The 13648-nt window shown below is 37.9% G+C and overlaps 1 protein-coding gene across 6 annotated transcripts in view; it reads left to right on the top strand.

The window, feature by feature from the left end:
- Positions 1-13648, top strand: part of trak1a (trafficking protein, kinesin binding 1a) — an 80675-nt gene that overhangs the window by 31111 nt on the left and 35916 nt on the right. For 4 of the 6 annotated variants that reach the window (XM_077207777.1, XM_077207805.1, XM_077207787.1 and 1 more), the window contains one exon: positions 5488-5682. Coding sequence is in view for 2 of the 6 variants with exons in the window: in XM_077207756.1 (XP_077063871.1) it covers positions 1030-1033; positions 5488-5682 (199 nt within the window). In the remaining 4 variants the exon portion in view is untranslated. Of the gene's footprint in view, positions 1-685; positions 1034-5487; positions 5683-13648 lie in introns of those variants that run through there. The other 2 variants (XM_077207756.1, XM_077207797.1) reach the window with 2 other exon arrangements.

Here is a 13648-nt window from a genome sequence, read left to right as displayed (position 1 = left end):
TGGGGACGTCCTCATTTGTAAATCTGGTATGAAAAATAAAGAAGTTAAAGGATTTTTAAAAATGCAGAAAGTTTTGTGTTTGTACAGTATAAAAACCATTACGTATGTGGAATGTCCCCATTTAGTTAGCTAAGTAAACGCGTGCTTGCTTGCTTTCTTGTGTGTGTGTGTGTGTGTGTTTTTTTCATATTTAAAAATGCTGCTGTTTTGCTTTTTTTATAATTAATAATAATATTTGCATTTATATGACCAGCATGACAATTTGAGTAGAAATAATTAATTTAAAAATGATAATAATTCCCATGTTTAAATATTTGTTTAAATACTATTTATATATTATTCTCCGAGCCTGCATAATGTACTATTGTATGTATGCTATTTATTTTTCTGTTTAAATTGTTCATTATTATTATCAGGGTATATATTCAAATTATTTTCGATTTTAGTTTTAAATTTCATTTTGGATCCTAGTGCTTCCATTGTGGAGCCCAATGTACTGTAGGCCTATTTATTTTTCTGTTTAAAATATTGTGTGTATTCATGCATGATTTGTTGAGGTTTCTTCTCTTTCTTTACCCATTATACTTACTAACACACTGAACAGCTGTTAAACTACTAGATTTATCTCCGAGGCAGTTCCCCTGAGGCTGTCTAACTTCCTGCCTAACACACGCCCCCAAAACCCCCTGATCTGCAGCCCGTTCAGCGCAAAGTACTGTAAGTCACACATGTTTTTTCACGAAAAGAGAAAACTGATCCAGGGTCGGGAGGACAGACACAATGAGCGCTGAAGTCGACTGGCCTGAGAGCGCTTCAGTCTATGTTTAGTGAGGGCCATGTGACTGGTGTCATCAGCATGCCAGACATGGTTGAGCCGTGTCCGCGTTTGCTCACTGCCTCCTCCCTCGTCTTTCCACTCTCCCTCTCTTCCTCTCATAACCGCTCGTTCTCTCGACGCCGTGTCCGATCCTGAAGGAGTGTAAAATGTAAGTTTGGGCGAGTGAACGGAGATCCCGTGGCTGCAGCACCATGAGTGAGTACTGCTTCTTCACTCTCACTGGACTTTTGCTCACTGGCTGTGATTTCTCTACGGTGTCCCACTGTAGACATGTGATTCGGGGTTAAGGCTAAGTTGTTGGTCTTTAGGGTTCATTGAACTGTGACTTTGTAAGTTGGCAGTTTGTACTGCCTCATGCCAAAAAATTGCCGTCAAATGCCTTCAAAGAGAAATTTTATCTCTGATTGGAAATTTTCTGTCAGATTCTTTTTTACTTTTAGGAATTTTAGACATTCAGTGTAGTTTTTAATTCTTTTATCTATCTATCTATCTATCTATCTACTCATAAACTGGTATCTATCTGTCTATCTGGATTTAAAAGTCTGGCTTCACATTGAAAATCTGTGATTTTAAAATCTACATTAAAACCTGGAATTTAACAACCATACAAATGATGTAAAATATAGATAAGGACATTGTATGTTCTGAAATAAGTAAATATATTGACAATCTTGTGTACTTTGTGCAAAAGGTCAAACGCTCATGTTTCCATTGAAGCACAAGATCCGGATATTTTTCGAATCATGTTGAATAAAGTTATTAGAAGGTTTTACACACACTTTTAGAGTTCATGCCTCTTGAAACCGCTTGCAGCTTTACAAACCAAATGTGCTTATGTGTGCGAGAGTTTCATAGTATTTGGCACAAATATATATATAAATTTCAACTTGTCACTGAAATTGTTTTGATAATATATTCTATCCTAATAAAATTGATAATAAAATCGATAATTTACAAATTGGACCCCAGCGTAAATGCATGTCATGATCTTTAATGGTGAAGGAGACTGGAAGGACAGCATGTTTTCACTAGTGCTGTTGCTGTAAAAATACAAGCCTGAAATAATCACTGGTCATCCACATCCGGCACACACACTCAAACTTGCAGTGGCTTTCCATGGCAAAAGGACACTATATTTCAACACACATCTGTGTCCAGACCTCAAAAGAGGAAACCAATATAGGCTGTTGATTGTTGTCATAAATATTAGAATTAAGGTCTGTTTATTAGTTTAATGTTGTGATCTATGTACGGTAATGCTTTAATAGAGTGTGTGCTGCTGTTTATTGTTTCTCATTTCAGCTGACAGGTTTTGACCTGCTCTTTTTTTCTTTCTTTTTTTACAGTTGGCTTTATATACAAAAAGACTACTCTTTAGTCAGATTTTAACAGAATGAAGCCTTCATCCAATACCTGTGTACAGATTTTCTTTTCGTCAATCTGAAAAAAAATCATTGTTTTCACTGCACTTGTACAGATGTTATTTCCATTCTCAGTCTGTTTATATGGCAGATATGTGTTCAAGTCATTCTGTGCAATACAGAGTAAGTTTCCCTCTCATGGGCCCCATGCTATCCAGAGTAGTGTAGAGAAGACTGTCTGAACCATACAGTTCTGTCTTAGCACAGCGCTACAGAACAGGAGGGAAGTTAAATCCTCTTATGTTTGGTTTTCCCTCCTCTTTTTTTTGTTATGCTAAGATAATGCTTAAATAATAACTGTTTCTTGAACGGTTGGCTACATTTACACAGTCGGTAGGATTGATGATGACCATGTTTTATAATCTGAATCTCAAACCGTCCCGTTCAAACAACATATTTGCTGCGTGAATTAACCAAAGTCAATCCCCTTTTTTATTTGCTGTGGGTATCCAAAGGGCCAGTGACTAAAGTACAAATCGATGATGATGACCTTTCCAGAATAATTCCATTCTCATAGGGGTTCGCCGAAAATGCTGGTGTTAGTCCTGAAAATGTGCATGATTACTGTAAGTTCAGTTCTAGAGTGGGGTTGTCACTCTCGTACATAGCCGAACAATGCTGTCTGTTGGGATTTCTGCAAAATATTACATTGCTTCTTGCGCATTTTGACATTTTTAAAGTGAAATGATCAGTGAGTGGTGCTCAAAGCATTTATCATTTTCTCTGAAACAGATGAACATGAGTCTGGGAGCATTTTATTGCATTGGTTGTGGTACGTATCATGGCACAAAAGGAGAAAAAAAAGACAAATTAATACCGTTGTTCATTAAATTGATTAAAAAATATATCAGAGAATCCTTGAAATATTGTATCACGGCTTTTAAAAAAAAAAATTATTTAAGTTGTTAAATTTAAAAACAACTTTGTTTTCAACATTGATAATAAGGACCATTATTAATAATTGAGCAGCAAATTAGTTGATGATGTGATACTGAAGACTGGAGTAATGGCTGCTGAAAATGCAGCTTTACCATCAAAGGAATGAATTAAAATATATTAAAATAGAAAACTTAAAATGTAATAAAATGACAAGTCATTACATTGTGTTAATAATTCACCCTATTACTGTTTTTACTGTTACAGATAAATGCAGCATTGGTGAACATGTTATGCGACTTTCAAAAACAATAAAAAGCAAAAATTTTCCAAACTTTTAAATGGTACATTTTTGTAGTTTTGCATAAATGTAGGTAGGCACATTTTTTCAGCTTTCTACTGCTATGTGCCAAATGTTTCTTCACTTTAAAGTAGTATTTAAACAAAAAAATTAGAAACTGCAGCTTTAAAATCATGCAAAGTTCATTGCCAGGTTGCATTAAATTTGTGGCACAAACTTGGTGACCTTGTTTAAAGGTGAACACTGCACTGTTACATGCCAGTAGTGCACTGGATCTCTCTCTCTCTCTCTCTCTCTCTCTCTCTCTCTCTCTCTCTCTCTCTCTCTCTCTCTCTCTCTCTCTCTCTCTCTCTCTCTCTCTCTCTCTCTCCCCTCTCTCTGCTGACCGACCGTGGTTTATCTCTTTGACATTACCGCTGTAATGGGTTTGCATTGTTTCTGTGTGCTCTCAGTAATGTAGCCACAAGGCCAGTCCCATTCTAGAGGTGAAACCCTGTGCTTGGTTAAACACAAGCATGCGGCCTCCATCACACATGGGTGGTTGAGTCTCTTATTTGCCACATATATGTCAGTCCTAGATTTCTGCTTGCAGCAATTTAGTCGTTACTACACAGAAGAGAGTTTTAATGATATTGGTGGATTGGAATAAGGGCTGGTTGTCTGACGGAGGAGAGGCTGCAGTGTTGAACAACAGCATGTTGTCTGAAGGGAGGATGGGCAGAATAAAATATTCTGTTGAGACTATGACCGCTTTATAATTAGCTGTAATGTAATTGTCATGTTTGTGTGCTTATGAATTCAAACGAGATATAATGTGCTTAAAAAGTTGAACCTCAGTATTTTTCCTCCATCTGTGGGTTTTATCATTGTTGTATCTATTGTTCTGGCATTTTATATGCGTGTTCATGAGAAACTCAAAAGGTTTTGTCAGGAAAATTTAAACTTAGTTATGTAGTTCTTCATCAGACCACTAGAGGTCAGCCTAGACTCACACTTGTATACGCGTTTAGTTTGACCCCAAGCGTGTGTCTTTGATGTCACATCTAGTTAATTGTTGTTGTGTTATTACACTCTTATTACACAGTTATTACAACCATACGTTGCTTCATTGGCTTTAAATAATGTATGTGGTATTTTACTGTGGTGGTACATTAGATCAGTGATGGTATCAGATGGCAATACCATGGTACTTTTTATATATTTCGAGCATCAAAATGTATTTGAATACTTTATGCTCTGTGTATGGGTGTTTCTAGGCTATTTTTGCAATAAATGGAACCCTGTCCACCGCAAGCTTGTTTTTAGTGAATGTATAAAGTCATTTTTGTATATCTATGTGAATGTATGAAGTTCACACGGTAACACTTTACAATAAGGTTTCATAAGCTAACATTAGTTAACTACTTTAGTTAACATGAACTAAAAATGAACAACACTTCTACAGCATGTATTAATCTTAGTCAATATTAGTATTAACATTTACCAATACATTATTAAAATAAAATGTTGTATTTGTTAACATCAGTTAATGCACTGTGAACTAATATGAACAAACAATGAACGACAGTATTTTTATTAACTAACATTAACAAAGATTAATAAATACTGTAACAAATGTTTTGTTCATAGTACATGTTAGTTAATGCATTAACTAATGTTAACAAATGAGACATATTGTAAAGTGTTACTGTTCACGCAGATATCCTTGAAGAGTAATAACCACCAGCCATAACTAACTACCAAAAAGTGTTCAAGTATTTTTGATCTCATTTTGAACAATTTGTTTATTGTTATATAAATTAAAACCTAATTTTATTTCAGTTCTGTGGGAAATTTGTTTAAAATATATTGTCAAAAGTTGTTGCAAATGCACTGACTTCAAAGACTACCATAGTACCAGAAAACATGGTTGAACCATGTAAAACATGGTTATTTTTAGCATAGGTTTTCTCTTCTTCTGCTTCTAGTCAGATTCATTGAGCGAATGTCTCCATTTTCCTGGCGCCTGATTTTTCTCATCATTCTCTTTGCTTTCTCTCTCTCCTTGTCAGATGTGTGTAACAGCACTGATCTTCCTGAGGTGGAAATCATCAGTTTGCTTGAGGAGCAGTTGCCTCATTATAAGCTGAGAGCTGACACAATATACGGCTATGACCACGACGACTGGCTCCACACTCCTCTCATCTCACCCGATGTCAACCTCGACCTGACCACAGAACAGATCGAGGAGACCCTCAAATATTTCCGTAAGCACAGAATCCCTCACTCTCATCCGGTTCCTCTATTTTTCTCTCTTACATCCACTGTTTTTCCTGTCTTTTTCTCTGTCACTCATGATGAAGTTGTCTTTTTCCATTGACACCGTTTTACTCAAAATAGTAACAACAAATATCTCACACATGCACTGACACACATACTCATACACACCATTCATACATGCTTTAACAATGCTTTTACATAAGGGTTACCAGTGAGCATTGCATTGGTTGAACGTTTCACTGTTAAATTGTTGTTTCAGTGTAAAAAAATTTCTTGGATAGTTGCCTAACTATCAATTAGTAAAACTTCACATTTTAGGTTGACTAAACTTTTAAGGTAGTGTGAATACTTACTATTTTAAGTTGAAACAACAATTTTTTTTTATTGTTGCATAATTTATTTCAATAAGTCTAGAATAAAGTATAGAACCATTCAAATCTTCATGATAGTATGGCTGACAGATTTTAAATGCTTCATTACATGAAACTTGAGATACTTGAGATATAACTTGGCTAATACATGTGCAATTGTTGCCATGTGACAGCTGTGTTTGGTAGCCACAACACTGGGTCTCATTGCTTAGCAACTGCCCTTCACTCTTTGTTATTGGCCGAGTCTGCTATCACTCACAGCACCAGTGTTTATAGGTCTGATAGCTTTATGAGATCAGTTACTTTGCCATGATCTGTCCTTGAGTTTGAGATTGAACACTTGGGTCGTCACTATTTGACCACATGCAAAAAAAATATATATTCATTGTTTAACTGGCAGATTTGAAGTCAACCTTACATTCAGCCAACCTTACATTCTCAATCTTTTAACCACTGTGTTGAAATAGTAAAATAATTGCAGTCAACAATGTAGAGGTTTTAGCCTCCCTGGAAAATGGTTTTACATGGATAGGCCTATGTAAACGTGTTTCAAAATGCCCAGTGCTTCAAGTAAAGTGGAGAAATGCCTTCAGACATTAAAAATGGTGGTTTTGATTTTTGTCCTTCAATGTATAGTATATTCATCAGACTTTGTAGATCACAGATTTACGGTGTGTTTGTCTGTTATTCACACTGTTTCATTTGGAGCTGATGCCCTGGATAGTATGAGCTGTCATACAGCTCTTTCACATATTAGCTAAAAATAGCTCAAACTGAGGACCAGCTCTGAGTTGGAGAGGGACTGTGGCTAACATGATTTTAACCAATTTCTTCTCAGTGCATGTTGTTATGTAATATATGCAAAAGTAATTTGTTGTTAAAAATCAACTCATTCAGAAACAGACACCACTACTTTTTGTTGCTTGGAGAAGCACAATAGATGATCCTATTGTGGTTTTGTTTGTAACTTTATTTGAAGCAAAAAGACTGTCACTTAAAGCGTTACCCCACCATTTAATTTGACAAATAAAGTGACGGGTATAGAGGTTGATTCATAGGTTTTGCCGATATATCGGTACCGATAGTTGTTTGGTGGAACTATCGTTGTCGGCGATAGTTTTTCCGGGTTGTGTCTCTTGCTGGAGCGGCTGAGAAGTGTGCGCTGTCTACAATGAGATTACAATGCTCTGCCTGATGCGATACTGTAGTAGATGGTTGTATATAGGGATGGCGAAGCCTCATTAGCCGGTCTAAACCGGTTAACCGATTAGTTTAAAATATGCCACGCTATTTGAAATAACAGCCATTTCGAGCCGCGCCTGCAATTTCGCAACTCTGTCGCATCTCTCTCTGCCTCCCGCTCACACACACACACACACACACACACACTGCCCCGGCGCCGCTTTAGTTTGAGGTAACGTTAGTGCTAACTAGGGCTGCACGATATTGGGAAAAAATTACATTGCGATATTTTATTTTTCTGCGATATATATTGCGATATGAAAACAATTTCACCCAATGACTTAAATAGCTTTCTTTGGAAAGAATGAATCATCTGAATGACTGGGGTGATTTTGTAAAGGAGTAAATCTGCATAGATTCTATTAACTAATGTAGTTAACTAGAGTTTAATAAATGGAACCTTATTGTAAAGTGTTTCCGATTTGTTATATCTCGTGAGTTCAGTGTTGGACAGATAAGTTGTTTTAACCATTCATTAAAGTGAATCGGTTCAAATGAATCATTAGTTCGCGAATTGGAGGTGTCATTAACGGACCACGGCACACGTTGTGTGATTATCCCGGCAGTTAGGACATCGCACAAGATTGGTCTCAACACAGAAAACATTTCATCACTGGATAGATTTTTTTTGTTTTGTTTATTGAAAGTGTGGTTTATCTGAATGTGTGGAACGCTTTTCAGAGAATATTTTTTTTAGCACAATTCACAACCAGCGGTAGTTCAGGAAAAAAATATATCCGAATGCTTCACCTGAAACTTCGGTCTTCCGACCTTTTACCATTGTGTATTCTCAAAGATATTCAGTCAACTCAATTCATTAATATGCGCGAGGGAGGGTGAGAGAGCAAGACAGTTTGAAAACGGTGAGAGTGCGCGCGCGACCGGGGCTCTCTCTCTCTGCTCGTTCTCTCAGTTTTGCGCAGCAGTCAGTCATCTATCACTCACCGGTCAAATAAGGCTTTGGCGGGACAAAAATACGCTTTGGCGGTCGCCAAAAATTGTTCAATGGAGGAAGGGCATTCTGACTTTATTTTGAATTCTAGTGTTCGTTCAAGCTCAGAAATAAGAGAGACCACTGATCTGCCCGGCTCACAGAAAACAACGCGCAAGTTCCAGTCTTCTTACGCTTGATGTTTAAACTGACAGGACTTAAAAACACATGCAAATGATAAACTTTCACTATATGATGGTTAAACTTTGCAATTAATCCGGAGCTGCTGGCCCGTACAGATCATGAATCACGGATCAACTACTGTACGACTTAGGCCTACATCGCAACATCCTGCGATGTGACTATCGTGGATGCGCACATCGCGATATCGATGCTAAAACGACACATCGTGCAGCCCTAGTGCTAACAATAATAAAGAAAGATGATGATCATCATCACCTTATCTGTTTCCAATGAAATGTAGATGTAATGTATTTCTACAGTATTACTACTGTATTTAAGCACTGTATCACACAAGTTGCAACTTACTGTGTCATTCTTTTTGGTGAAATGGTCCCACACACTACGTTTCTTTGCACGCTTCATCCTGTCGTCTGCCCTGGCTCTAACCTCCAGTGTTTTAGCCTGTAGCCTTTACTTTACGCAAACCTTGTGAGCGCGCGAACCCAAACGCTGTGACCTCGCGCCAAATGTTTTTTATTGGTTAGTACAAACAGGCGAGTTACGAAAAATTGAGTGTGAGGGATTTGTTCACTTCACACAAAAATATCTTGGAATGAGATGGCTAACTGTTGTAGCGTTTAGTCCACTGTGTATAATAGCCTAATTTAGAGATCACTTTTTTTTTAACCGACTACCGACAACTTTGATCGGTTAACGTTGATACGGTCAACCATTGGTCAAACGGTCATCAGTTAGCATCCCTAGTTGCAGTGTTAGAATTTTCTCTCTAATATTGTCAATCTTGTGAGTAAAGAAGTTCATAAAGTCATTACTGCTATGCTCTTTGGATTCTTCAGAAGTAGAAGCTTTATTTCTTGTTAATTTAGCCACTGTGTCAAATAAATACCAAGCTTTGTGTTTGTTTTCTTCTAAGAGAGTCAAAAAATAAGCAGATCTAGCAGTTTTTAAGGCTTTTCTGTACACAATCGTGCTCGAAAAACATCTAGTTTTGTTTTCTTCCAGTTGCGCTCCATTTTTCTGGCTTCTCTCTCAAGGGCCCGAGTGTGCTCGTTGTACCACGACGTTGGACTAGTTTCTTCTTTAAGCGCAAAGGAGCAACGGTGTCTAAAGTGCTGGAAAAGAGAGAGTCAAAAGTTTCTGTCACAATATTGAGTTCTTCTAAGCTATCTGGGATGCTGAGGAGATGAAACTGATCAGGAATATTATTAATAAAGCAATCTTTAGTGGCAAAAGTGATAGTTCTAACATATTTGTAACACGGAGTTGGCTTTGCAACCTTGGATAAATGAAGTTTACACGAGACTAGATAATGATCTGAGATGTCGTAACTCTGCTGCAGAATTTCAATGGCATTATAATTGATTCCATGTGACAATATTAGATCTAAAGTATGATTATGACAATGAGTAGGTCCTGACACGTGTTGTCTAACTCCAATAGAGTTCAGAATGTCTCTAAATGCCAATCCCAATTCCTCTTTTTTGATATCTATATGTATATTAAAATCACCAACAATTAGGACTTTATCTGCAGTCAGTACTAACTCCGATAAAAAATCAGCAAATTCTTTGATAAAGTCTGTATGAGTAGTAATTTGGCATTAAACATTACTTTGCCTGTGGCTCATTCATTATAATGAAATAAAATCATTTGATCAAGCGTAATGGTTATAAAACTTTATTGCATTACCACATCCATGAACATGATTCGTGAGTCCCATCGGATTGATTTTCATCGGCTGTGGAGGTGAAGACGACAACTCCCATCATTCCCCGCTCCTTCACAGCGTCATCAAGCTACGCCTTTGTTATTGTTTTGAATATCCGACTTCTAGCAGCGAAAATTACATACAGTGTCTTTAAAATAAGTTAAACTTTTTTAACATATAATTATAAACATATAATTAAATTATTTCCATGATGATTTGGCACATACCTCCCATTATCTTTATCTTTGCATCATATGAAAAATGTCTCATTATTGTTAAATTATTTCATTTTTATTTGTTTTATTTCAATTGTAAAATACATTTGTAAGATACTGATTTGGATTTATTCTTAATAAAAAAATATATTTATTTTTCACCCCATGGCTTTGGCTCTAGGCAAGAACATATCAAATGAGCCCGTTCATATCATATCATAAAAAGTATAGTATCATAAAATAAAAACATATGAAACTACTGCAAACATAATGATTGGTTTCTTTAACAATTTACATAGTCCTGAAAAAATGTCATAATGTAAAAATTAAATAAAAATCAATTTATCAAATTAAATCAGAGGTCACCCATGACAATTATAGACATGATTTTCATCTTTTTTTCCTCCAATCATTCCTCATATCACACAACTCCATAAATCCATTATCCAACCAGCATGATGTCATCAGTATGAGCCTGCTGCTGGTATCAGCCGATGAGGTGGCAACTGGAAAGTCATCAATAGCAGGTCCACGGCACAGGATAATGACATCACAGCTAAACGCAAGCTTGTGATTGGATGATTCACACCATTCAGGAATAGTTTTTGGTGTTCAGAAGAGTCAAACAACCAATGGTATCAAATTAAATCAATAGTGTTTAGTTAAGCAAAGAATAAGCCTTTGTAAAGAATAAAGAACCAAGGCTGTTTATGGTCCTTTTTTTCCCCACCAGCCTATTTGTATGTGTTCTTGGCACAGTGAGTGGCAGAGAGTCAGCTGCTTCTTTTGGCAGGCAGACAGCAAAAGCCTGCCATCACTGTACCAGCCACTTACACTTGAGCTGAGCAGCAAAATGAAATATCCCATGCATGCAGCATTAGTGCTGCTATATGTGTGGCAGAAAAGAGCAATGGAAGAGTGAAGGAGGAAAAAACAAAGGGAAAGTTAAGCAACAGAGCACGTGCAGACACCAACACAGCCTGAAGTCAGAGCCAGTTGCCATGGCAACCTCTCTAAAGGGAGGCGCCTTGGAAACAAGAGAGATGAGGAGACGGGGTTGGGCTGTGACGAATGCTTAGAGATGATGAGAGCAGCTCTGATGAAGTGTGCTCTGATTGGCTGGTTTTGGGTAAGCCCCGCCCTCCGGAGTGTGATACAACCTTGACTATAGCAGTGCAGTTTCTTGCGCAACATTGCTGGCTTTTAGGGGCACTGCATTTTTCTCCCTATCATCTCTTGTTTTCTGACCTTTTGTGTGTGTGTGTGTGTGTGTGTGTGTGTGTGTGTGTGTGTGTGTGTGTGTGTGGAATACATTGTGATTAGTTAGTGGTGGATTTGGCTACCGAGCTGTTGGGAGAATGGGCGTCCGTGGGTACATGTATGTGTGCGTGACCTCAGACTCCGGACAGGAGAGGCTCCAGCTTGCGACTGAAGGAGACTGAGCATGCAGAGGTTTGTGGAGGAGGATTACTACGAGCTGGACTGGTATTATGAAGAGTGCGCTGACGGTAAGAAGGACAAATCCTGTCTGCTGCCACTGAGGGGGAGAGAGTGGTGGGGGGAATCACCCATGAGAATTAAACACTTTCAGAAAAGTTGGTTAGTAACATGGTCTGCCATGGATGAGACTGTGAGAGAATATGGACATACAATTTGGGCTGAGACGTACTGTACGAATGATGGAGGAAACATTGAGGGTGACTAAGTATAGCTGGCCTCTCAGCTCCTGTGTTGCATCAGCACCAGGGTAAAGCTTTAAAAAGACTTGTGTTAATAAGTCACAATCTTCATATAATGTTGAAAAGATAAGTGCATTTGCAATGACTAAAAAATATATACAGTGGGGTTCAAGTCCGATTTTTTTTTTCAACTTGAGTGAAAAGTTTATTTGAAAAATGAACATATTGTCTTTTGCTTGAAAGACAGCACCACTCAAGCTGACATGAAATTCACAAATGTGTACCACCTGTGACCTGATGAATGTTATCAGCATGATTTTTGAGAAAGATCCAAAACATCGCTTGTCTACCTATCTACCCACACGTCCATCCACTCATCCATCCAATTTCTTCCATCTATAGATGCATATGATACATCCATACATTCATGATGGATAAATAAAGACATCAAGACGTCAAATCAATCTATTCATTATCTTTCAATTTAGTTAGCTTTCTCTATATCCATCCATCCATTAGTTCCATCCATTCAGTTCCATCCATCCATCTATCCATCCATAGATTCATACATACATATATCCATCAATCCAGTTAGCTTTTTGTATATCTATCCAGTTCCATCCATCCACCCAGTTCCATCCATCCAGTTCCATCCATCCAGTTCCATCCATCCACCCAGTTCCATCCACCCAGTTCCATCCATCCAGTTCCAACCATCCATTCATCCATCCATCCATCCATCCATTCATCCATCCACCCAGTTCCATCCACCCAGTTCCATCCATCCAGTTCCATCCATCCAGTTCCAACCATCCATTCATCCATCCATCCATCCATCCATTCATCCATCCACCCAGTTCCATCCATCCATTCATCCATCCACCCAGTTCCATCCATCCATTCATCCATCCACCCAGTTCCATCCATCCATCCATTTGTTTAGCCACTTGACCATCCATTCGTCCACTTGTCTGTCCATCAATCCATCCATCCATCCACTTGTCCATCCATCCATTCATCCATCCATCCATACATCCACTTGTCCATCCATCCATCTAAGTTTTACCTATAAAGCTTATTGAAAAGTGTTGCTTTTTTTAGCAGAACTGCCCAATAACATGTATTCACTTGTCTGAGTCTGAAAGCGGAAACACATAAGTTTATGACTGTCTGTATTCAGGTTTAAACACCCTAGTCAGTTATATCTGAATATTCATATCTCATTTGTCTGTTGTTCTTTCAAACCCCTTTTTAATATCACTGTGCACCTTATTTCAAAGCAGGGAAATGATTCTGTTCACACAGACATTTAGTCATGCTCTGCTCTTTTTAATCAACACTGTCTCCGCTAATCTGAGATCAGCCATCGATGATGCGTTGACATTATGAAGTCTGTTTCACAAGCAGCAGGTTATATCACAGCACTGCACTCTGATCTAGACTTGCTGCATGTTTTATTGGTCTCTGTTGACTGATGGGCGCCTTATCCTTCCTTCTTTATAATAATTCTCCTTAGAATTGGAATGGTTACGTAATACTGTCCATAAAACTGCTCTGTTTTGATGTCAGACATTTACTGTTATGTTGTGTCTCCATGCAGCGT

The sequence above is a fragment of the Siphateles boraxobius genome, unplaced genomic scaffold (assembly GCF_051911475.1).
Source record: "Siphateles boraxobius isolate OS27281-9 unplaced genomic scaffold, OSU_SipBor_1 12, whole genome shotgun sequence".
Taxonomy (NCBI): domain Eukaryota; kingdom Metazoa; phylum Chordata; class Actinopteri; order Cypriniformes; family Leuciscidae; genus Siphateles; species Siphateles boraxobius.
This window is presented reverse-complemented; position numbering and strand designations above follow the sequence as displayed.